Here is a 23,662-nt window from a genome sequence, read left to right on the forward strand (position 1 = left end):
AGATCTGTTTTCAAGAACGGAGAAACGTCGACCAGATAGAATATTACTCGTCACATATGTACTAACCTCTTATGATGAGAACGGGTTATTACCCCGGAAGGTTTTTCTGTTCGCGTCAGTCATTCCACGTAATGTTGTGTATATCCATTTTTGCCATAAGAAGCTCTAATGCTTCAATCACAACTCGTTGCTGACGTAACTGAAGCGTCTGGACCTCCAAGCATTACCCGGACGGTCTAACTAGGAGGTGATGGCATGGACAACGTGAACATAAGTCCCAAGATTTCCAGCCAAGCACAGAGAAGCAAGATTACATGGAGTCGATCTTGGAATGTGGATAGGAGCAACGATGTCTAGGACTTGTGTATTCTCCTTCATTCTGCTGTAATCTGTTATACACCTACCAGAACCCTTGGAACTCATCCCCAACGTGTATTTGCTGCGCTGGAACCGGCGAAATCGCAATGAAGTAATCACGAAATGAGTTTTTGATGCATCCAACACGGTCACTTGGCCGACATGCTGACTTATTGCTGGCCGAGAACAACGTTGTTTTTCATTCCCAATTCGGAAGTGGAGAGAATATGACATGGCAGAAGGAATTGAAGCACGTTACGAAAAGTTTGGGTGCTGTTGGTGTTGTCCGTCTTCCAGAATAGGGTCCACGTTTTCCCCCTATGCTTGACTGGACGATATGGCGCTTAACCGATGTCACTGGCATTCACGCTGTCAATTCCTATCCAGATCGCGTTCCCGAGTGCATGAAGTGTAGGCACCGCTTCTGTCTATGGAAGGCTAACTCCGGGTCTTCCTTCCTGTCCCAGTTTTTTCCCTTTTCACGATAAGGTTTCAACAAAAAAACTGACACGGTTGTCTGGTAATCAAGCACCAGTGTTCTCTTCTGGTGTAGCTGTCAAGGGTGCAGGTGTTAACTTCAGTAATCAGATCAAGCGAGTGGAATCGTCTTTGTGCAGAATTACAAATTTGTCATATTGATCAATAAACCAGCTGTTGGTGGATCAAACTTGCCTGATGCCGGGGTCTCCTGTGATCAGATTCGCAAGGAACTTCATCGTATCCTTAAAGGATGTAGACAGATTTTCGCAACAAAACCAAGTAATCTAGTTTGTAAAACATACCGATCGTGATGGTCCTCATCTGTTTTGATCCTAAACGGAAAATGTTCTCACTGTGATAGTCATGACGGTAACTAAGATCACATTAAATGACGATTCGTCAAACCGACATCCGAATGACATCGACTGGAACCAGTATCTTCAGGAAATAAGCTAGAACAGTAAATCTTCATATGGCTTCCATCACACCAAAAAATCTCAGCATGTATCTCTGAAATTATGTGACACAAAAATGACATCTGTGGTGTCATATTGCCCAGAATAACAAGTATCCGTCATCTGACACACTGTGGTGAGTGCTTACTGAAAGGAACAGCCAACTAAAAGGCTCTACCGTAAATTTCGCGATATAACAAAGATGTTAAATGAAAATTCAGTGACTTGGATCTCTCGCAGCTTTTTGGGATCTTTTCCAGATAAGCTTCGCCAAAATACTAACCCCCACCACCCAAAAAACATAAGAAGAAATAGGACATGTAATTTGTACTTTTAGTTTTTATTGAAGAGGGTGAAATTGGGGCGTCATTAATAATTTGCATGAAAAGGTATGTTTTTCGGTACCTTTGCCTCCAAACGAACTCACACAAGTAACTGGCCACTAAATATCGGCGTGTGCCGCATTGGTGTTTATTCTGCATCTTGTAGACGTGCCGTAGGGATTCGATGGTTTGTGTGTGAGCTTCAGTCGTTGGATGCACAAAGCTTTCGATATGATTAACCGTTTCATGAGTATAATTCATGTCAATCGTCGCTTCAATCCCTTGGTATGATGCCCACATATCGGAGATGATGATTGAGCCGGGAGCGATATAGGCCTGGATTGTGTCTAACAAAGTGGCCTCAGTTCGACCTGGCACCGCATACATGAACATCTCTGCACAAAATGAGTGTAGATGCGGATAAGCAATTGTTTTCATCAGAAATGGATCATGGTTGTGTGCGTACACTAAATTGGAGCTGGCAAAAAGTGGCGGGGCTTAACTTTTCGCACATGCACTTTTTGCATTAGTGGCGAGGCCTATCTGGAAAACATCCGCTTTTTCGGGCAATCGGATGAGAATAGACATGCCAGTAGCGTAAATTTAGCAGTTCGCGCCAGTACAACGCGCAAACCGTGCAGCCCCATAGACACCCACTCAAATACGCACCAGTGCACTCCGAGAACGTCAGGACTGGTTGAACAAGTGCGAATTTTGTAACCTTGAAATTATTTTGTGTGCTGCGTAAACTTGGGTAAGTTGTCTTACATGCGTGATCCACCTCATAACTTCACCGCGACTTCGACGCCAACCGGGTATCAGGTAACGACATTGCAGACGAAAAAGCATCAAGTCGTTAATATGATCGAATTTTACCCATATTTTCAAGCTCCAGTTAACTGTTACTGGACGCGAATCAAGAGAGATGTTCTTTCATGGGGTTGATCAAGCTACATATGCTTAGTGAGACATGACTTGCAATCATCTGTTTGCTTTCTTCTTTTCCGGCTTGGAAATTCGTAGTATCGTGAGGAAACAACGTCAAGGCTACGCTTTGATATATCATTTCATGGTCTATAATGATGGCAAGTCTGATACGTCGAACTTCATATATGCACGGAGTCTCATGACGAAATCAGTGGCGGAGGTTATCTGGAAAAGGTCCGCTTGTTCGGGTAATTGGATGAGAATAGACATGCTGGTAGCGCACAATTAGCAGTTGGCAATAGTACAACGCACCACCACGCACAAACCGTGCAACCCCAAAAACACCCCCTGAAATATGCACCAGTGCAATTCCAGAACGTCAGGACTAGTTGAACAACTGCACATTTGGTAACCTTGAGATTCTGTGTTGTGTGCTGCGTAAACTTGGGTAAGTTGTCTTACATGCGTGATCCACCTTATAACTTCACCGCGACTTCGACGCCAACCGGGTATCAGGTAACGACATTGCAGACGAAAAAGCATCAAGTCGTTAATATGATCGAATTTTACCCATATTTTCAAGCTCCAGTTAACTGTTACTGGACGCGAATCAAGAGAGATGTTCTTTCATGGGGTTGATCAAGCTACATATGCTTAGTGAGACATGACTTGCAATCATCTGTTTGCTTTCTTCTTTTCCGGCTTGGAAATTCGTAGTATCGTGAGGAAACAACGTCAAGGCTACGCTTTGATATATCATTTCATGGTCTATAATGATGGCAAGTCTGATACGTCGAACTTCATATATGCACGGAGTCTCATGACGAAATCNCTCGTAGTTACATGTTATTTCCATTTACGTGTCCATTGTACGTCAGAAAAACTACAGTGGTCTAACTGAAGAGTAAGTCAGCAATGGTTCTGAACGTCGTGTTCGAATTGTTGGAGTAGTAAAAATTGGCGATTTTAAGCTTGTTCATCACTGGGAGACCGTCTTATCTAACACGAAGGCTGGGATACTTACAGATCATCCAAGCCTAGACAGGGGAGTTCAAGAGGCCGGGTTCGAACCACGGACCTTCCGGTCAGTAAATTCGCACTATAACCACTATCGTAAGGATACAACGCGAGTTCACAGCGGAAAGACTTCTCTTCTACTTTTAAACTGACCTTAAGTTCACGGGACGTATTAGTTTTTGAGGTCATCTAGGGCAGCACGTGATCTCGGAAGGGACGTGATCTTTTCAACTGGCCAGTGGTTGCTGGCTGAGAAGAGCTGAAACTGACACACGTAAGACCTCAAATTGTTCATTTTGTGAATAGCCACGTGTGAATGCACTGATGACTGCTCCCCACCACTTTAAAAATGCGTAGTCACCGCCTAAGAGGAGCCATAGCGTCAAAGCCTGGGGAATAATCAGCATGTTTTTTCATGAAAGCTAAGTGTAAGGTGGATGAGATTTCAACTGCATGCAGTTCTCTTGTACATAACACTTCTGTCAGTGTTATTTAGCCTCAAGATAGATCCCTCGCTGTGTTCTTCTCTTTTTTATCATCGCATTTTGAAAACGGCTTTTGCGCAATGCACTCTTTAGCTTCAGCCGGTTCTAGGCTATTCGCAGAATAGAAAAAGAGGTGTTTTTTGTCGATGCTGGTGATTCCCAACCCGACTGCCATGCTGAGTGAGCTTAGTTGGTTCTGGCGAGTTGTTCGTTGGTATACCGTCCGTTAGCTAAAATATTCATCAAATGCCTTCCAACTGGCTCACTTGCAATAGGTTCACGTGATCTGGTCGCGGATCAATCGCAATGCGAGGAATTTAAACAGCACACTCCCTAGGTTTGCTTACAGAGAGACCTTTAAGCCATATGAACCAATGCCCGTAAGTTATACTTTTATGGCAGTTTTACGAATTCCGAATGGTGGCTTCCGAGCTCTTAAACAACCGTTTATTTGATTCCCATAAATACGCCAGGACGGCGAAATCGTCAACTGCTTCGTAGGACAATGTGGAACACAAATGTCATTTGCATGTTGGGAGTTATTCTGCTTGGAACACGGTATTCGACCGGATGGAAAAATGGTTCATTCCACCGACACTCAGGTTGACGCTGATCTTCCGGACCCGGCTTCATCGTATTTTAAAGAAACCAGTGATGGTCAATACGTTCCACGCACTGTCATCTTAGACACCGAGCCCACTGTTGTTGGTAAGTGTTGATGTCAATCCCAGTTAGGCTGAAACGTCTCAAGAGGGACAACGAAAAATTACTAGCATATCGGGAACTTTTCAGACAAAGATTCTATTCTCGGTTAGGTGAATCCTTTACTGCTCACCCTTACGCGTGACGCAGCTTGCTGGATGTGCTCTCTTCACAAGAGCGGACCGTAGTCTGTTCTCTACAGATACCGCACACCAAGTTGGTTTTGACAGAAGACTTAACTGAATTCAATTGGATCTCTCGTTTATGATGACCTACAGTTGTAACGGAGGTTGGCGGGAACTCGGGATTGTTCCCTTCCCCGTGATGGGCCTCAAGAAGGGCAAGAGTGTTCGCGGACTCTCGAAAAGTTTTCAGCAACCCTTTGAGTAGTATTTCACTTCCAAACACTTGCATTCTTCTGTGTAAAATCCACTATGCATGAGGACAAGAAGGGGCGCTGGATTTTGTTGACCATCTTATTCAACAAGCAAGAACACAAGACGGCAGATATCTTCGGAGACGGGACACTTCTTTGTTCGACTTCATGGAGATAATTCCAAGGCCCTCGTCGACACAGGCTAGCAGCTTTTCTCTCAGACCTTTACTCATTTCAGATCACGTAATTCTATGTTGCTCACCGTGACAAAATCAATGTTCAAGGTAGCTGAACATACCTCGAAGATGATAAGTCTCTACCATAAAAGAGCAGTTAGCTCAAATTTCACTCATTTGTTGGACAGCTCAGTTTTCACTCCGTCAGTCCACCTTGCCCCACCTTGCTATTTGTCGGCTCACCTTGATTTGTAATTGATTTGCAGATCCACATAGGGAAGCTCCTTCTCGAAAAAACACTTCGTTAAGGTCACAAAAGCTATTGTTATTCGGGTGAAATATACTTTGAAACGTTCTCTCTGAAACGATGTCTGGCTTATTCACCCGCTTATGATGGCATGCAAATCGTAAACCAAGTGAAAGCATTTAGACTAGCCAAGACCATCTTCGTCCGCCGGAAGACTGCTCCTGCCTGATAGGCACCACGAAGGACGTAAACGACAGAGAGCTGTTGAAGAGTTTTCACAAACCCTGTGAGTAGTGTTAAGGAAAACAGACCAATATTTACGCACCCCAAATATCCGTTAAAGTCCCTATGTGTCCTTTTCCGTTCAGATGAAATTAGATCGGGCGCTTATCGTCAGTTGTTCAATCCAGACAGCCTTATCACTGACCTGGAGGATGCGGCAAGCAACTTTGCCCGTGGACTTTATTCGTGCGCCAGGCGTGTGTTACCCAGCGCAATGAAGTACTTGAGAAAAGAAATAGAGCGTGCAGACAACCTTCAGGCGATTTTTATCTATCATTCCTTCGGCGGTGGAACGGGGTCGGGCACCACTTGCAGTAAGTGAGCTGTTGTGTTGTTGGATTTTGGGGGGCGAGCCTTGCGTCTTAGTAAGCAGCGTTCACTTGACTGGTTGTTGATCAGGTGGCTGTTGATCTGTTCGTCAAGTTTGGCAATCCACTTGAAAACGTCTTCCCTCCAAACAAGGAGTCATGCTTCCTCCTAATTGGCTGCATAAATCCGACCTTGGTGTGGTTCACGAAAGGCTTCCACAAATTTTCCATTCCACCTTAATCCAAAGTGATAATCTGTCGTTAATGCGCACCGCCGGCTGTGGAACTACTTTTTTCTTTTACCTTTGGTCTTTTTTTCCCTACGATTCAAACGAATTAAAGCAAGCTGGTCCAAACAAACACAGTAGTAAATGCCACGCTTGGGTCTCATGCGATAGGGAGATCTTGAGACGGGTTTCAGCTTTCTCTCAGTGATTGAATTCAAAGGCTGATAGTTTTTAGATTTTGAAACTGCAGATGGGACCGCTCCGCACCTTACCGATTTTCCGTACGCTGAATTGTCACCCCCAGAAATTTCCTAATCAGCGATCCTGTTGAACAATTAAGCTTACCATACACGGTCACATTTGAATGAACCATTCAGTGCCAGCAGATTTTGGTTGAAAGCCTTCGAAGATGAGTCTGGTAGGGAACGGTCAGAGTTATGTTGTGCCACAAAGAGAACGCGCTAAGCACTTAAGCTGAATGCTGGAACTTGTCCACTTGTTTAGAACGCCTGAACGGGTTTCGCATCTTTATTCTCCCATCTAGAACAATCTTGTGAACCACTAGGTTCACAGAGGTGAGGCTTCTGGCAGACGATAAAGTTACGGCGAATAAACTTCGTTAACGAACGAACCCATGTTGCCTGCCTCTCTCTGTTAATCTGGTGGAAGCAATGAACAAATTGGCTATTCACTGAAAACTTGCAATACAAACTACGGACTCTGTACGCTCGGTTCTCCTTACGAGCTATAGTATTCTGAATAGTTTTCCGATAAGCGTTCAAGTACTAGACCATAGAACCCTGTGGGCTCCTGGAAGACCGTCAAACGCTTTTCAACGGAAAGAATCATCCCATGATCAGCTGACTAGGATGCAGTGAATTTCATTTAATTCATTCACAATCAGCCCTCCCCTGATTGGTCAGTTAAAACACTCTGATTACTGACAAAAAACAGTTGTTGAGTACACAAAAGAAACCAATCACAAATTTTCTTAAAACTCCTCGACTGCTTACTATCAGTTTCGCTCTTCTTGAGGCTTATCGCGCGGTCCCCGAGTTTCCGTCAACCTTTTGTTCTACTTTAACCCAAATTGGACAGATTTCGATCAATACACTCATTTGCATATCCATTTGGTTCTCACGAGAGACTCGATCTCGTTTAGACATTCTTCATCTGTTGTTGTTGTTGTTCTCTTTTGTTCATGAGAACGTCATCTGCTGATCATATCCAAACTGATGTTCCCTTGGCAGACAACAAAATGCATTCAAATCCACAAACCAGCCACACTGTTTTGTCAACTGAGCCATAATCCCGTTACACAAGTAGGATCACCACATAAGAAGATGGCTAACCACCCATCTGGTGCCTGTCTGCCATGCCACCCAAAGGAAGCACGAGGGCTGGGATACTGCCAGGTTGCCCAAGCCTAGACAGGGAAAGTTGGGAGGCAGAGGTCCGGTTCGAACGACGAACCTTCGAGTCAGTAAATTCACACTAAAACCACTTGAGCTATCGCGCCCTCAGGGTATATGTGACGTACTTAAACGGCGGGCAATTTTGGTTTTGGAACTTCAAACGGCGTGCACTAGTGCAATGATCCCATTCAGCCTGAATGCTTAAAGTCGTTCGCATTGTTGAAGGATTCAGTGCTCCAACTTACTTACAGATGCGCCCACCTCACCATCAAGGTCTCAGCTGGTAGCTTTGGTGAAGACCTGTTCAACCTTACTTCGCAGAATACACTCATTTGCATACCAATTTGGTTTTAAAGGCAAACTCGACTGATTCCCGGTTGAATCTCTCGTTTAGGATATTCCACAACAGAATATGCTCCACAAAATCCCATTTGGTACCATATTCGTGATCATGGTATATTTTATTGAAGGAACACAACTCCCAATTTTGCTGAAAACTCAGCTGTAGAAGAACAGATATATTTGATATCAACGAACTTATTAGACGATCGCCCCTGACGCGTTGCTCTCCTCTGCTTTTTATCCTTTTTATTTGTTAGCGAAACAGTAGCATCTGGTGCTCCGGTGCACGGTTTGTTAGGTGAAAAACTTAACTTACTGAAGTCAGCTGATGTCACGGTGTTACACGTGTTGTGTCAACTACGTGATTTTTGAGACACGTAGGAGCAGGCGGGAAAGGAAATGTAGTCGACTTTCACGTTTTGATGCTGACAAATTATCCGCTAAAGCCTAACTCCTGTCGGGTTCTGGAATTCTCGGGTTTCCAGTGCGCGAAGTACTATTCCAGGGTGAAGGTGTAGATTGTGATAAATGCGCGTGACGCAGGAAGCTCATGTTTGTCACGTTGTTTTGGTTTTAATATTTGAAAACTGACCTCTATCATACAACATCATCCACTGGTGCTTTTCAGGAACTGCCGCGAAGGGTCGGACGATTCTGTGCTTCATTCCGGTATGACTCTAAGGATTAGTAATATTTGAAAACTGTCCTCTATCACGCAACATCATCCACCGGTGCTTTTCAAGAACTGCCGCAAAGGGTCGGACGATTCTATGCTTCATTCCGGTATGACTCTAAGGATTACTTCTTCGGGCCACGTTCACGTTTATTGTACTACTGATTGTACACTTTTTCCACCTATCGTCTTTTACTAGTTACACTATCCTGGCGGGTTTCGCTCATCAAATCAATGATGCCCGCTGTTTTTGGTCTCACGTCTATTGACTACCTAAACATCGTATAAATAACCGCTTGTCCAACCTGCTTCTAGATATGAACTTAATCTAGGGATCCTATGAATACAGCTGATCCAGAACGAATGTGCAACCCTGAAGCATTCACAAACCACCCTTCTTGGATCCCATTTTTAGAGCAATTGCTCATCTGCATGAAGTCTGGATATTTGCTTGCGCACAAGTTCAAGAGTTCTACCTTCCAGGTGGTCAAATCGGAATGTAATCCTCTTGAAGTCCTGTTGTAGGAGCTCTTTGAAAATGTATTCAGCTGGCAATGTGGCAGAAGTTTTCTCTTGTTTATGAGCTTACCTTTGGTTATTTGCCTAATGGATAGACAAAGAGGCCTTATCCTGTGGTATTACCCATTACAGAGTTTCTTGAAGAAATCGAGCAAGAATACACAAAAACCCCGAAAATTGAAATGGCTGTCTATCCCGGACGGGAAATGTCTTCTTCCGTTGTGGAGCCATACAATGCGATGCTTATTAGTGATATTGCCGACGAAACCTCAGATGTGACTATCCTAGTCGACAATGAGGCTTTGGTACGGATAGCGGCGGATTTGTTGAAAGTCAACTATCCTCGGTTCTCCAATATCAACAGGCTCATTGCTCAGGTAAGATGACTGCTCTAAAAGAGAACATGAAGCATCTTGGTAATGTTTGGGGTTGTACCGTAGTAGGAGCAGTTGCATGAGAAGGGTCACCTCCCATTATCAGCATCTTTATCACAAGTATAATCAGTTCAAGTCAGAAGATGACAATCTAGAGAAATTGACAACACTAACACTTGTGACTGATTGCCATACAGTCATATAAAGGTTGTACACGATGTCCTAAACCTCGGGAATCACCCCAATTAGCTGATGATACTATATTGCTGCAACGTGCAGTAACCTAATTAGGTTATTGCAGTGTTCGTTGGGAGGTGAACACTACTCTGGTTGGCGAAAGATGCATGACCACGTGACAAATAGTGGTCGTCTTAGTGATCGTGAAATGTGATCGATTAACACTCGTGCCTGTGGTTGACATCTTTCGCAAGCGGTTTTTATTAAATGGCCAGCGGAAACCAATAGAAGAAGAGGGCTCTTGGAGCACCGCTCACTCTGGATTACTGAAATAGAAACACACATCGACTAAGAAACTGACTTTCGGTTTGGCCAACTGTGGGAGATCTTCGGCACTTTGACTATGACGTTTGGTGGTGAAAGCCTTATGAATTTTCACCAACGGTGGGGCACCGATGCGACTAGGAAGTTCAGTAGCATACAGACGCTTAATCGGCGAACGCAAAGGCTTCGGTCTAGAATAAGCCAGTTTCAAGACAATCTCAGCAGCGGAGTCGTTTGATGCCAACAGAATTGAAGTTGAGAACGACCTATGTGGAGTATCGAGCTTGACTTTCGGCTTGGGCAACTGTGGGAGATCTTCGGCACTTTGACTATGACGTTTGGTGGTGAAAGCCTTATGAATTTTCACCAACGGTGGGGCACCGATGCGACTAGGAAGTTCAGTAGCATACAGACGCTTAATCGGCGAACTGCAAAGGCTCGGTCTAGAATAAGCCAGTTTCAAGACAATCTCAGCAGCGGAGTCGTTTGGTGCCAACAGAATTGAAGTTGAGAACGACCTATGTGGAGTATCGAGCTCGTGATTCGTTCGACTTGACATTGGCGTGTCCTGCGTTAATGATGTTTGGCTAAGAGACGATGACAACTCTTAAACAATGAAACTTGCGTGCGTGATCTTGTGACGCTCGCTGGGTTCCTCAGTCTACGGACGGCTAATATGTTGTCCTGGAACCAGTGCACACGGTACATATCTGGTTAAGTGTTCACGCTCCATGAATGATTGAATATGCACTTGTGAAACTCAGACCTGAGTTTCGTTCAGGTACGAACATGCGCCTTTCCTTGGTGACGCGCAACTGTAATGGGGCCTTCGTTGTACAACAAATTTACGCCAAGCTAGTTAGCTCGGTTTGGATAAGTGACTCTGTTCAGGTATATCATCGTCATCATCCGAATCATCCGAATCATCCGAATCCTCATCATCATCTGTAATAACCGCGTAATTGTCGTACATTGGTTGTAGCTGCCACGGTTTCGTTCACCAATGATTCGGCGACGTGGGGTAGGTAGCTGCGCAGTAGAGACGGGAGCTGATAAATTAGTGCGTAAATACAGCACTGTAGGTGGACTGTTAAGTGGGGGGATTGGGAAGGGAGCTATGTAGTGAAGGCAATAGCTTGGATGCATGAGCGCAATGAGGGCACGACTGGACCATATCTGACAATGTCTCTAACCATTGATATGGCCCCTCTCGCGGTCCCCATCAAGGAAGACGGCAATGACCAGCGCAACTGATTTTGATGGTACTGGCTTCCATACTCCGCTCCCAAGTTATTACTGTTTGACCGCCTCTGGCTCTCTTCCACCCTTCACGTGGTTGTGCGAAAAGAGACCTTTCGAGGAAGTGGTCGCCTGACATACGAAGCACCTGGCCAAGACAGCGCAACCGATGCAGTGTGATGAGTTCATCTATCAAGAATGAGTCATTTCCTCCGAATACTATTCGACGAACTTCAGCATTACTGATCCGCTGTTGCCATCAGATTCGGGCAATGCTCCGAATACACCGATCGTCAAACACTGAGAGTCTTTTGATGTCCTCGACGCGCAGCGGTCAGGTTTCTGACCCGTACAGTACATATGGATAGGATTTACGCAGAGGTACTCATATGAGTGACAAACGGTATGGCATCTTCGATTGCTAGATTGGAGTAGTCAACGGTGCTGTTGATTGACTGATACCTTCCTCAGGGTGCGGGCTGGGTCGGATAAACCGGAACCCGCTCACAGTAAACAGAAGATTGTGGAATCTGGTACAGATGGAACTTGCCAGAGAATACGAGGCCTGACTGTAACGGGTATTGAGAAGGTGAATTCCAATCTAGGCGAAGAGCATATCAACCAATAGCCTAAAACAATGAGGTCGCTCCCGTGAGCCTGGCGTGCATAAATAATGGAAGGGGCTAGGGGCGATCTAAATAAGATGGTATCAAGCATGCTTGTCTGACGCTTCAGGGCCAAACTGAGTAAAGTTGTTAGTAGTGTCAGGAGATGCGTACTACTGCTGATTCCCAATAAGGATGGGAAAGCCGGCTTCGCGACTCTTCGGTATATGCTGGACGAAATCTCCACAGAGTCAAGTGTCTCCATGAGAATCAGACCATTAGTTCTTATTTTACAAGCGAGATACGAAAACCGAAATTCCAGTATTATTCCGTTCCCTCAGAAAGATGCTGGACGAAATCTCCACAGAGTCAAGTGTCTCCATGAGAATCAGACCATTAGTTCTTATTTTACAAGCGAGATACGAAAACCGAAATTCCAGTATTATTCCGTTCCCTCAGAAAGTCAGAGTTTAAGGGTTGTACCTAGTTTATCTAACCGAAGTTTGTTAATCATTACACAGTGTGTCTGCAACACCTTGGAGCACCCTCTTGGAGTGCCCAGTTTTTCCGAAACTGTTTGCATTACCCGTTCGAGGGGGGAACGTATGACTACAACGCCTCAGTATCCTTTCACATATCAGTGTCTTTCCATGGGGTACTCTGAAGTGAGTTGTTTGGGGGGGTGAACACGAGAGGACACTAGAAGTACTATGGTGTGAGCAGAGCCACAGTCGGTGCTGAGAACAAATATTCGGTGAAAATATCCTCGGTTTTTTAAGCCCGATTTTCCTGTTTACACTGTCTCACGATTCGTGGGTTTTTAAAGTGAGCTGCACACTGAACATGCTTTTTTTGCTGTGTGGTGATGTAATCTACTTTCATCCAGCTCCTCAGGATGCTCACTGTAAGAATTCAGTTCTGGAAACGGTCGAAATATAGTAAAAAGACAGATTGACATTTATGAGCTTCAAGGAGATTAAAAGCAGTAGAGGTTTCTTCCTGCGGTCAACTTTAGGGCTACCATCGTCACTGAGGGCTATTCTTATTTATGACGACACATGAAAAAGTGAAAAGAGAAGCCATTAACCCATAAGAAAAACAAGCTCGAACAGCGTCGTTTCAGAGTAAGGTGCCGCTAGTAGTACGGACCCAGCATTCTCTGAAAATCCCGCCTAGCGTAAGCCTCTCACACTGCAGAAAAGCTTCCAACAGGTTGTCTGGCTGGGAGGTGATGGCATGCGTACTGGTGGGCTCAGCTATGCTCCAGATATGCGCAAAGAGAAGGATGTTTACCCGACTCAGGAGGGTGCGGGAATCTCACAGTCCAAAACTCGATGGCAGAAACAAGCAGTTTGCCTGTACTCCATCGGTGATAAATCAATAAATAACGCTTACCATTCTCGAGTTACAGTCAACCTGCCTCACCAAACCCGGCCTTCAGGACCACCAACAGCGTCAGTATGTGTGTGGGCATTTATTGGTGCATCCATTTAAGGGGGTGGCAAATGTAGTCGGGAGCTGTTGACATCCAAATGCCCACAGTGTTCATACAATTCGTTTTCAATTGACGAATCATCGCTGACATTTAAGCCCTTATCTAGGCCCGTTAGCAGCCAAAGGACCGGAGTTGTGTACCCTAATTACAGGGCTCGGAGCAACATGGTGCGCATTTCTAAATTCGCTCACGGAGTGTTGAAAAAGCAACCGGGTTTGTGCGCAAAAGTGATGGTTGTCATCGACAGCAATACATAGCTAGTTACGTAATGTTAGTATGAACAGGTTTTGAAGTCTCAACAGAGATTTAGCTCCGTAATTGAAGTCAGTCAATGCTGAGGAGCACCGTAAAACTGTCCCATCCCTACTCTGAATCATCCGCAATGTGGGACCTCTCGGTTGATAGTTGAAGTCCAAGCGGTCGATAGATATTTTGAGTAACTCACACTTAGACAATATAAAAATCCCACTCTTTTTTCAATCCTAGAATGGAATCCACAGCAACTGATCGAGTGCTGACTGGCTCAACCGCTGACAACACTTTAGATGGAATTTTCACCGGTTGTATGAATTATTTCCATTTCTGAATTACTTATAGATTGTTGGTAGTCTGTGGCATTTTAACAAAATCACTTTTGATACACGAAAAGTTCCATACAACCAAAAGAGGAAAGTGCACTTACTGCTTGCCTGTCACCACTGACAGACTAACTAACTCAAGCAACCTGGACGGACGATGATCTAGAATACGCTAATGGCATCGTTTCGCTGTCCCAAATTGTAGTGTCCATATAACGTAGTGATCACACAAGGAAGTACATTTTCCCGCATAAAAGTGCTCTTGGTAACCAAAAGATCCACGACGGAAAAAAACTTGCGATTAAACGCTTGATCTTCACCAGGTGACAGAACACCGACGCATTCGTATGTACTAGTACACGAACTTGTTTGGAGCTGACCTAGGATTGGAGTCGTGTAGCATGTTTGCGCTATTTTTGATCGATTTGAACGTCTAAACCAACTGGTAAGACATGTTCGCGGCCAACTTTAGGAATAATCAACTCGAATACTCTACAACTTCAGGTCACCAGTGGAATGACGGCTGCTGTGAGGTTTGCGGGGCCACTGACAGCTAGCCTCGGACAGCTACAGACCAACCTGGTTCCATTTCCACGGCTTCATTATCTACAGGCTTCTATGGCACCCATCACATCAAGTGAAGTATATATGCACGAGAGTGAGTTGTGAACTGATTTTCACTGGTATCCTTTCCAGTTTAACCTTTCGTTGTGAAGTTCCCGTTCATGTAGAGAATTCCGGTCTAACTGTTATTCAGTTTTTTTGCAGTTGGATGGCTTCTTCGTGGAATATATTCGGTTTCAAGGACTGTAGACCACCTTCACCTATTTTAAACAATGCAGCCTTTATTTTACCTCTCATCGCGTCTGTATCCCGTAGACCTTTTTTTTACATCTTCTGTGGTTGCATTTCCGTTCAGGTTTGCCTCTATTCACAAGATTTTTACACCGTGATCATCCGAGGGGAAGGTACCCGAAAACTGAACGCTTCCGCGTTGCATCAGACATTGGACAGTTGAGGGATAATAAGCCCCTCCGTCAAACTGAAAAAAAGGCGTCTTTGTGAATCCTAACCTTCTATACTTTCCAAATCTGCCTTACCAGATTATTGACCACTGCTGGACCTGTGTTTTAACCCTAAAAATATGTTTTCTTGAAAAATAACTGGGGAACTTGTGGCATCCCAGCGATGAGGTAACTGGTGAATTGATAAGGCGGCATGGTTGTTAGCAGTATCTCTACCATAGGTCTTTGATGGTGAACTTTTATGGGTAGAGGTATACTTGGCTCACGGGGTGAACGATTTCTTGGGTCTAAAATGAAGGCGACTCGATAGTACTCCAAATGGCTTGTCGAGCACCCACGAGGAGTGATCACACCCGGTCTAGAAAATAGTTTTATGGTGTCACATCAGTGTATTACCACAGGCAAGCTTCCACACCCTCACGTGATATAGGTCATTGATTACCAAAACCAGACCTTTTTTATCAGAACGACCAGATATCTCATTAGGCTGTTTCGGTGTGCTGTCGTGACAAAGTATGCAATCCGAGTGCATTCCCTGCATTTCATTTGCCACTTTCAAACGATTTTGCCCAATATTTCCAACACAGACTTGCTGGAAGAGAGATGAACCACTTGCAGTCCAAAAGCCTAAGACACGTTGGGTTTTCAACAGCAGTGCTTTTCCCCGAATCTAAAGCAGTATCACTCTCAGTGGTTTGTCCATCCGGACTGAAAACAAAACTAGTTTCTGAGAAATACACTCATTTGCAACTCAACTGAATCTCTCGTTTATGATATTCTACAACTGAATGTGCTGCACACAGGCCGCCTCATGTTTCAGTTGGCACGATATCCGAGATATCGCGGTATATTTTCATGAAGGAAACTACTGATGAGCCCTAAGAAGGACGAAACCGGTCGTGGACTATCGGAGAGTTTTCGGCAACCTTGTTGAGTAGTTTCTTCATGAAAACTAGTTTCTCATAACTCACTGCTTTTTGGCAGAATATTGAAAATTGTTCCAGCTGGCTGCCGTACAACCCAGTGAGTACAATACAGAATTTTCGAAGTCTTGCCTCATCTTCTGTCAGTTTCTCCATGGCATTTAGCTAAGTGACACATGAGAGTGGGTGGAATTGGTTTTGCGGGAGATCAACAGTGTACCCTAACGTCGCTCTGAAGAGCCACATGTGAAGACGCCAGCTTACTGACTACTTCCAAGCTCTGTGATAAGCTCCAAAGATATATGGCTGAAGAGGGTCCCCCCCGTGGTGGTCTATTTCAAAGTTTATTAGTTACACAGACACTTTTATGCACAAGATCTCACTGATATTTGATTCCTTAATTTGAAAAAAAAACTGATTTACTTTTACACAGTGAATTATGGGGATTGAACAGCCCGATGAACGATAGTTTCTGGATTCCATCCAGGAAGGTCCAATAAGTCAACTCTCCTTTTAGCCTGCAAAAAGTTGGAAAACACCCATATACGTGTGTGAAAACGACCATAATTGGACCATAGTGTCATAGATAACGTGAACATGCTTTATTCAACTTTACTAGACAGAAAAACACCACAGGGAAAAATCTGTCGTAATACTAAAACTTCTGGTTTACTGTTCATATATTCGTACACCTCCATCCATGGATACAGTACATTGCAGCTACTTTTTCCTTGGAAAAGTTAAGTTTAGGTAAGTATTACTAAGTCCACCTGGACAATGAAACATCTAGATCCTGCTTGCTCTCCAAGAACCTGTTGATGAATGTAACCAGTTCACAGTCAAATTTCGCCCAAATTCACTCTGCTTACATTTGGACCTCATCAGAATGAGAAATTTATTGATTTCCGGTTGTCACTGCTCTGGTGATGTCACTTCGATTTGTAATGAAACGTTTGCAATCCGACGACCAAGCTGAGCCGACAAATCAACAGCTAAACATTAGGTGTTAGCGTTCAGTTGAGATCGTCTTGATTGGAATGGTGGATCTGTAGTGGGCTAGGGCCTTATCAGCGTGTTCGGACAAATTAACAAGCAATCAATACAAAATCACATTAACAGAAGAATGAGTAGTCGAATGAGGACTCACGAATGCGTTGATCGAATAGTCCACTACACCGATCCAAATGCAGTAACCGGCTGTGAAAGAAATATTCACTTGTAGAAATTTCCCACAGATGATTGACGTGTGAGTGATATATTCCACGATAGGAAAGTTATTCACGGCTGAAAAATGTCACGGGGATTTAATGTGACGTTCAACAGTTCACACAAACAGAGAGATTTAGTCCCACTGATTCAGCAGTCAGCAAACAGTCCAACGGAGCGTAAATCCACTCGTTCAACAAGATGTCAGCAAGTCGCGCCGAAAAATTGTGTATTGGTAACATTAAAACAAACTTCGTCGTAAAATATGTACGACAGTTACAAAATGTATTTTAAGTTCGGGATTAATGGTAAATATATGACAACGGATTACAGATACTACAGATGGGCACATGGAAGTGGTCTTCAGTAGATTACGATCATAAGCTCTTTCGCTTCCAACCTAGAGAAAACGAGAAAGACGTTTCACCAAGATGTTTTTTTAACTAAAAAGGTTTAATTGCATTCCAGCGGTGAATATGCACGAACTCACCACCTCGCTGTTCAGTCCAGAAACGCAACTGCTCACAGGGGATCCTAATCAAACCCATGTCCTTGCTTGTGCCTTGTTATGTCGAGGTGATATTGCTATACAAGAAATTCGGCATGCCGTTGCAAAACTCAAAATTCGTGGTACAGTCCAATTGGTCCCTTGGTGTCCCACTGGGTTTAAAGTAAGTTGACAATGATGCTATTGGCTAACGTTAGTCGATTAATAGCCGATCGATAGTTGACTGAATCGGAATAGGCGTCATCGGGATAACAAGCGGTCACGCGGATCCTTTTATTCGTGCTGTTATCGCAACACTTACACTGTTTGACAGTACCTCTATGCAGATTCTCAAAGGAAGGGCCAGTGCCAAAGAATATGTGATTTGTGGAAGCCTTTCCAGTTTTGTCTTTGCTGATGACCCGCGTTCGATCTACAGTTAGGTTTGTTTACCTGGATGGTTATCGATTCGGCAAAAACGAACAGTAGAGTTTGCAGCAACTTTCAGCGATCAACCGAGACTTAGTACTGAATGTTTTCAGTGAAACTGACATTTTGATTAAAGTCGTTATGTTTGAAGTGCTCTATTTTTGGATCTAACGGGTTAAAAAGGTCAAGGATTCTATAACTGCATATTTTCAGGTAACCATAGACTGTCTATGCCATAACTTCAACAGTACCGGGTTGTGTATATGGCAAAACCTGTTTTCTAACGTTTTTGTTTGTCTAAAGACAACCACTTGCGTCCGTGCCCTCCTTTGCCCCATATCGCACCAGATGTTTGGCTTTCAATCTTTGACCCATCTTCGACCACGTCTAATTTGTGGGAGCGTGTGGAATTTCCTTCGTTTCGACGCCGTTGTTCTGTTTGCACTTGCTCCTCCTGCTCCTCAGACGTCTCATCCGTTCTATTTTATATTGCCGCCCCAAGGGAAGTGAGTGCTACTCAGTTTGTATATTGGGGACGTAGAAATGGTCATAACACCACTTACATAGAAACAGAAAATGAGGGACGAGGTCTGCGTGATGGACCCCAAGAATGGTAGCAGGACGGTTTTCATCAACCGCATTAGTAGTCAAGTGTCGTACCAGAGCAGTATATTTCAGTATCTCGAATATCGTGCCTGTTGAAGCAAAGGGTTGTCACTGTGCATCACATTCACCGGAAGGTAAGTGCATATGAGAGTTAATATACTACTCATAAGGTTGCTGAAAATTCTTAGCCCACGAGCGGTTCCGCCCTTTTTACGGCTCATCAGGTAGGTACAGTCCCCGAGTTTCCGTCAATCTTATGTTCTACTTGAACCCAAATTGCACAAAATTAGCAAAATACACTCACTTGTAAACCAATTTGGTTTTGCGGGAGACCTACCTGAAACGCAGCTGAATTTCTAGTCTATGATGTTTTCAAGCAACTGAATGTGCTGCACCAGGCCGTCTAATGTTTCCGTTGGCACGATAATCGAGATACTTGTATAGACGCACTACACTATTCATAAGGTTGCTTAAAAACATCATAAGCGAGAGATTAAGCCGGGTTCCAGGTGAGTCCCCCGAAAAACCATATTGGTTTGCAAATGAGTATACTTATGAATGCAAGACTTATCTGATAGCCCACTGAAGCCAACTTGATTTGTGAATGGATACATAACTCCAGATTTTGACTTGGTGAAGCAAACATTAGACTACCGATGAATAGTCAGAATTTTCCGTTATAGCTAATCATCAGGCCCTGTGTTCGGATACAACCAGTTGTTTTTCACCACAAGTGTATTTAATCGTGAAATCGCTCATCAGGTTGACCTACAGGGATCTAACTTCGCGCCATGTCTGCAAATTCCGTGTGGTTTTGCTGTGGTACACGAATCACACCACCCCTCAAAACTCGCCAGTCACGTTTCAAATTTGATGCCCAGCCACGGGATCTCCATCTGTAATCTCTATAATGGACGCATGTTAAATACCGTACCGATGTTGAAGGATTACTTAAGTAGGGTTCTTTAGTCCAGTTTCCTTCATCAATTTCGAAAATAGGCTACTCGGATTTTGTTTAAATGTAGGTCAGAGTTAGGAGAGAAATTTGGTCATAATTGTTGTCCGACATATTCTGCAAATGGCATATTCCAGTCTATTGGTGGCCTCTCTCCATATGGATTTTGATCGATCGATTTGAACAGCCCGGTTGTGTAGGTGGTTATGGTCGGGGCCACACTGACCGACGGGTGGAATAAATTCTCAGCGTCTACATACATCCAATTTGTTTTTGTGCCTGACAGATTGCCGCTTAAACGACGGTTCGTCTGGTACAATGTGTTTCGACCTGTAGGCTGGCTGTTGGACTGAAAAGGTGTGGGATGATATAGTGTAGGTCATGCTCTGCTAAGAGACAAACAAGGAAGCGAATACCTGATTAGTGAAATGAACGTAGGAGCATAAACTTTAGAACATCAGCTATAAACGAAGGTTTTCGGTCTAACCAAAGTCATCTCATCCTTTGGTATGCAACTTGCACCTACAAAGAGTAACGTCATGCTCGTGGACGTGCAGTCACTGAACACGCCACTTACAATCCAGGAGAGGTACTGGAAGTTGTGGAGCGTTTTGCTTATCTCGGAAGTTGTATTAATTCTGATTGTAGTGTGACAGATGAGGTGAATGCACGAATCTGCAAGACTTGGGCCGCGTTTGCTAATTTGAGACACCTATGGCGTCAGAATGGTTTATCGCTGAATCTGAAGGGACGTGTGTATCAAGCTACAGTACGGGCTGTTTTGTTGTATGGCTGTGAAACTTGGCCTATTCGAGCAGCGGACCTGAGACGTCTTCAGGTGTTCGACAATCGTTGTCTCAGAACCATAGCTCCTGTAGGTTGATGTTAACGAATCCGTAACAAGGCAGTTAGGAAGCGTGTTTTCGGTTTTGCAACGGGTACTTCTATTAAGGAATGTGTCCAGCACCAGAAGCTGCGTTGGTTGGGACATGTTTTACGCATGCCGAACCATCGTTTGCCGAAGAGAGTACTGTTTTCCATGCCCAATTCGGAGTGGCGTAAACAGAGAGGTGGCCAACCCATGACCTGGCAGAGGAGTATGAAGGAGATCACGAAACGCTTGGGTGCTGTCGGTGCTACTCGCCTTCCAGGATGGGGACCGCGTGATGCTCACTGTGCCTGGTTGGAGACACTACAAGATATGGCTGTCAACCGATGTCAGTGGCGTTCTTGTTGTCAGTTTCTATCCAGATTGCCTGAGTGAATGTCTGGAGGTGTAGGCACCTCGGAATGATTGTGGTAAGCTGGCACTAAGTTCCTTCCCCTTCCACCTTTACTCTTTTCTATACAATAAGGCTTTCAACTAAATCATGGTTGTACGGCACTGAAGCATCGGTGTTCAAAACTGATGTCATGTTGTCGATGATGATGATGATGATGATGATGATGATGACGTTGATGATCCCAAATGACTACTCCGTTTACTGATCATACGCACAGACAGTAATGCTGTTCCAATGGAAAATATCACGTGATTGAAAAAATATTGCTATCGCTGGTCTCTACCTTGCCCGCACTTAGTCGTTAGAGAGCCACTCGTGTGGTGTGATCGCCTCGACCCAAAGGAACTCTCAGCGAGCACATGTTGGAGGATAGTGAACACCTGGTTGCACGTCGAACTTGTAGAAAAAGATGGACTTTGCAAAATTAGTCCCTGGCAAGGCCCGAGAGATGGCTATTCAGAAACCCCACACTTCGATAAAGGCTTCAAGGGGCTTCAACCAAAAGGGATATCTCCTGCCAGTTGCTTCCTTAGAGAATGAGGTCTCTGGAAGACAAACAAATCTTTATATATATATATATATCAGAACTAAATCTGCAGCAAACGATTTCAGACCACCGGTGCGTTCGCCGGTGGTTCAGTATGGTGTACTACTTCGAAAAGAGTAATGAAATCTGTCTTGTCGATTGTCATTTTTTTCAGATTGGACTATGTTTGCAACCTCCCACGACCGTGCCACAAAGTGGTTTGGCTCCGTGCAGTCGTTCGGTTGTCGGCCTATACAATTCCACATTACTCGTTCCAGCTCTACAATCCGTCGCACATAAAGTTCAATATCTACACCGTAAACGAGCTTTCGTCCACTGGTACGTCCAAGAGGGACTGGAGGAAGAAGAGCTGCGGGGTGCGCATGATGGACTGAAAGCACTGATCGCAGACTTTCAACATCTAGAGAGTAGGTCTAACTAGAAAAAAGTCGCGCTTGCACTAAGGACACTTGGAGTTCCACCGATTGGGCTCTGGCAGCAAAACTTACTGAGAGGAGTCTGTGTTCTAGTAGTTTTTTATTTGGATTCACTAACTACTCGCTACTAATGGAAGTAGCGCAAATTTAGCAGGACCCAGACAATGAGTTGCAGCGTACCCAGACACAAGCCATTGTTTGGGTCATTGGTGGGTGCAGGATAAGTGTTCGCTCAAAAAAGTCAAATGAATTATCGGTCAAAGTGAACAATATCCCAGCCCTCGCGCTTCCTTCGGGTTGCATGGCAGCTAGGTACCCAAAGGGTGTTACAGCTGAACAATCCGTGACAAAAACCCAGTCAAAGTGACCGGTATGCTTTAAACGGTTCAGGGTTTGAGCATCTTTTTTATTCTAAAATTTCTACGAGATACTGATATGAGTCATTCAGCATCAAAAAATCAAAGAAGTGGAACACCGCTATGATAGTATGATAAGAGAGGCATGCTGCAGTATTTTCAGGTGAGGTGTCAGTTGCGCAATCCGGTGATTGACTCAGGCAGGCGTGGGCACAGATGTGAATTCCACGCTTAAATAACCTATGAGTCTCCACACTTTACTCAGGCAGTAGTGTGTTGGTTAGCAAGGCCGCAATTATGCTGTAGTAAACAAGTACTTCGGAAAAGCCTTTAGACGGTATGCCAATATCCTGGCTGAGGATACCTCTTGCCTTCGCGTTTGCTCACCCCATGTGTGAACAAGCCCAAGCCTAATCTCAATGGTATGGACTGGTCCCCACGATGGCACAGTGAAAGTGCAGTTACTTGCAGGTGAGATACTAGTGCCATCAGATGTGGGTAGTCAGTTTTCTTGATATCAGTTGGCAACTTCCATACGGTTGACAGTGGGACAGACTTTGCTTTAAACAGGCAGTTGGCAAAATTGTCATTAGTAGACCCGCAGATGAGTAACAGAAGGACTATCCGTCACTTTCTGAAGTTATTAGGAATTTCCGAGTTGCAAACAGGAACTTTTTGCCCATTCGATAGTTCTTCTATAAGGAACTGCAAGGAGAAAAGGCCTCTGGTAGCGGATTTTATCTTCCTTGGGGTTTTTCTAAAGAATTCGGTCGTTGTGATCGTCAGCGTCTCACCATAGTCGCCACGACTATCGCCATCATTCAACCTATTATTGTTATCGCTAAATAGTTGTCTCCATTTCTTTCTTCATCACTCAGCCCATGGCGTACCACTGGACGCTGCAAGCGAAAATCAGGTGAGCCAACAGAATAAAAGAACTTGAAGATTCTGACTGAATAGTTTCCAGTCTTCTGAGGACAACTTGTACCCAGGAATCAGATATGAATGGCGCAATGAGTTGACGAGGGAGCGAAACTTCTTCTGGAAGAAGCGGTCGACCTCTGCTCCATTTTCAAATTTGTTAAGCGCATACAGTGAAAATATCATCTTCCCGTTTGCGTGGAATATGGACTGAGCTAACAGGCAATGACTGGAAGAAACTTACGAATTTCGTCCCACTTTCTACCTGAGTTTAATCAGTTGTACCATGTCTTTGTTTGAATCGGACGATAAACGGTTCGGAAAGTTTACTTTGTCTGAATGGTTTATTTCGAGCAGAACTTTTATGCTGTGTTGCTTTATGATTTCAAAGCAAATGAATAAACA

The 23,662-nt window shown here is 44.3% G+C and overlaps 2 protein-coding genes across 2 annotated transcripts; one reads left to right on the plus strand and one right to left on the minus strand.

Moving 5' to 3' along the window:
* Positions 1-4,366: 4,366 nt before the first annotated feature.
* Positions 4,367-23,662, plus strand: T265_09701 (hypothetical protein; the record flags this gene model as incomplete). Its single annotated transcript, XM_009175857.1, has 8 exons — positions 4,367-4,424; positions 4,518-4,752; positions 5,914-6,141; positions 9,444-9,688; positions 14,608-14,761; positions 17,726-17,928; positions 21,719-21,971; positions 23,215-23,662. 8 exons carry the CDS (start codon positions 4,419-4,421, stop codon positions 23,277-23,279), a joined length of 1,389 nt encoding a protein of 462 aa, XP_009174121.1.
* On the minus strand, positions 10,176-10,745 carry T265_09700 (hypothetical protein; the record flags this gene model as incomplete). The annotated part of the gene is made up of 1 exon (XM_009175856.1): positions 10,176-10,745. One exon carries the CDS (start codon positions 10,743-10,745, stop codon positions 10,176-10,178), a length of 570 nt encoding a protein of 189 aa, XP_009174120.1.

Source organism: Opisthorchis viverrini (assembly GCF_000715545.1).
Source record: "Opisthorchis viverrini unplaced genomic scaffold opera_v5_301, whole genome shotgun sequence".
Taxonomy (NCBI): Eukaryota; Metazoa; Platyhelminthes; class Trematoda; order Opisthorchiida; family Opisthorchiidae; genus Opisthorchis; species Opisthorchis viverrini.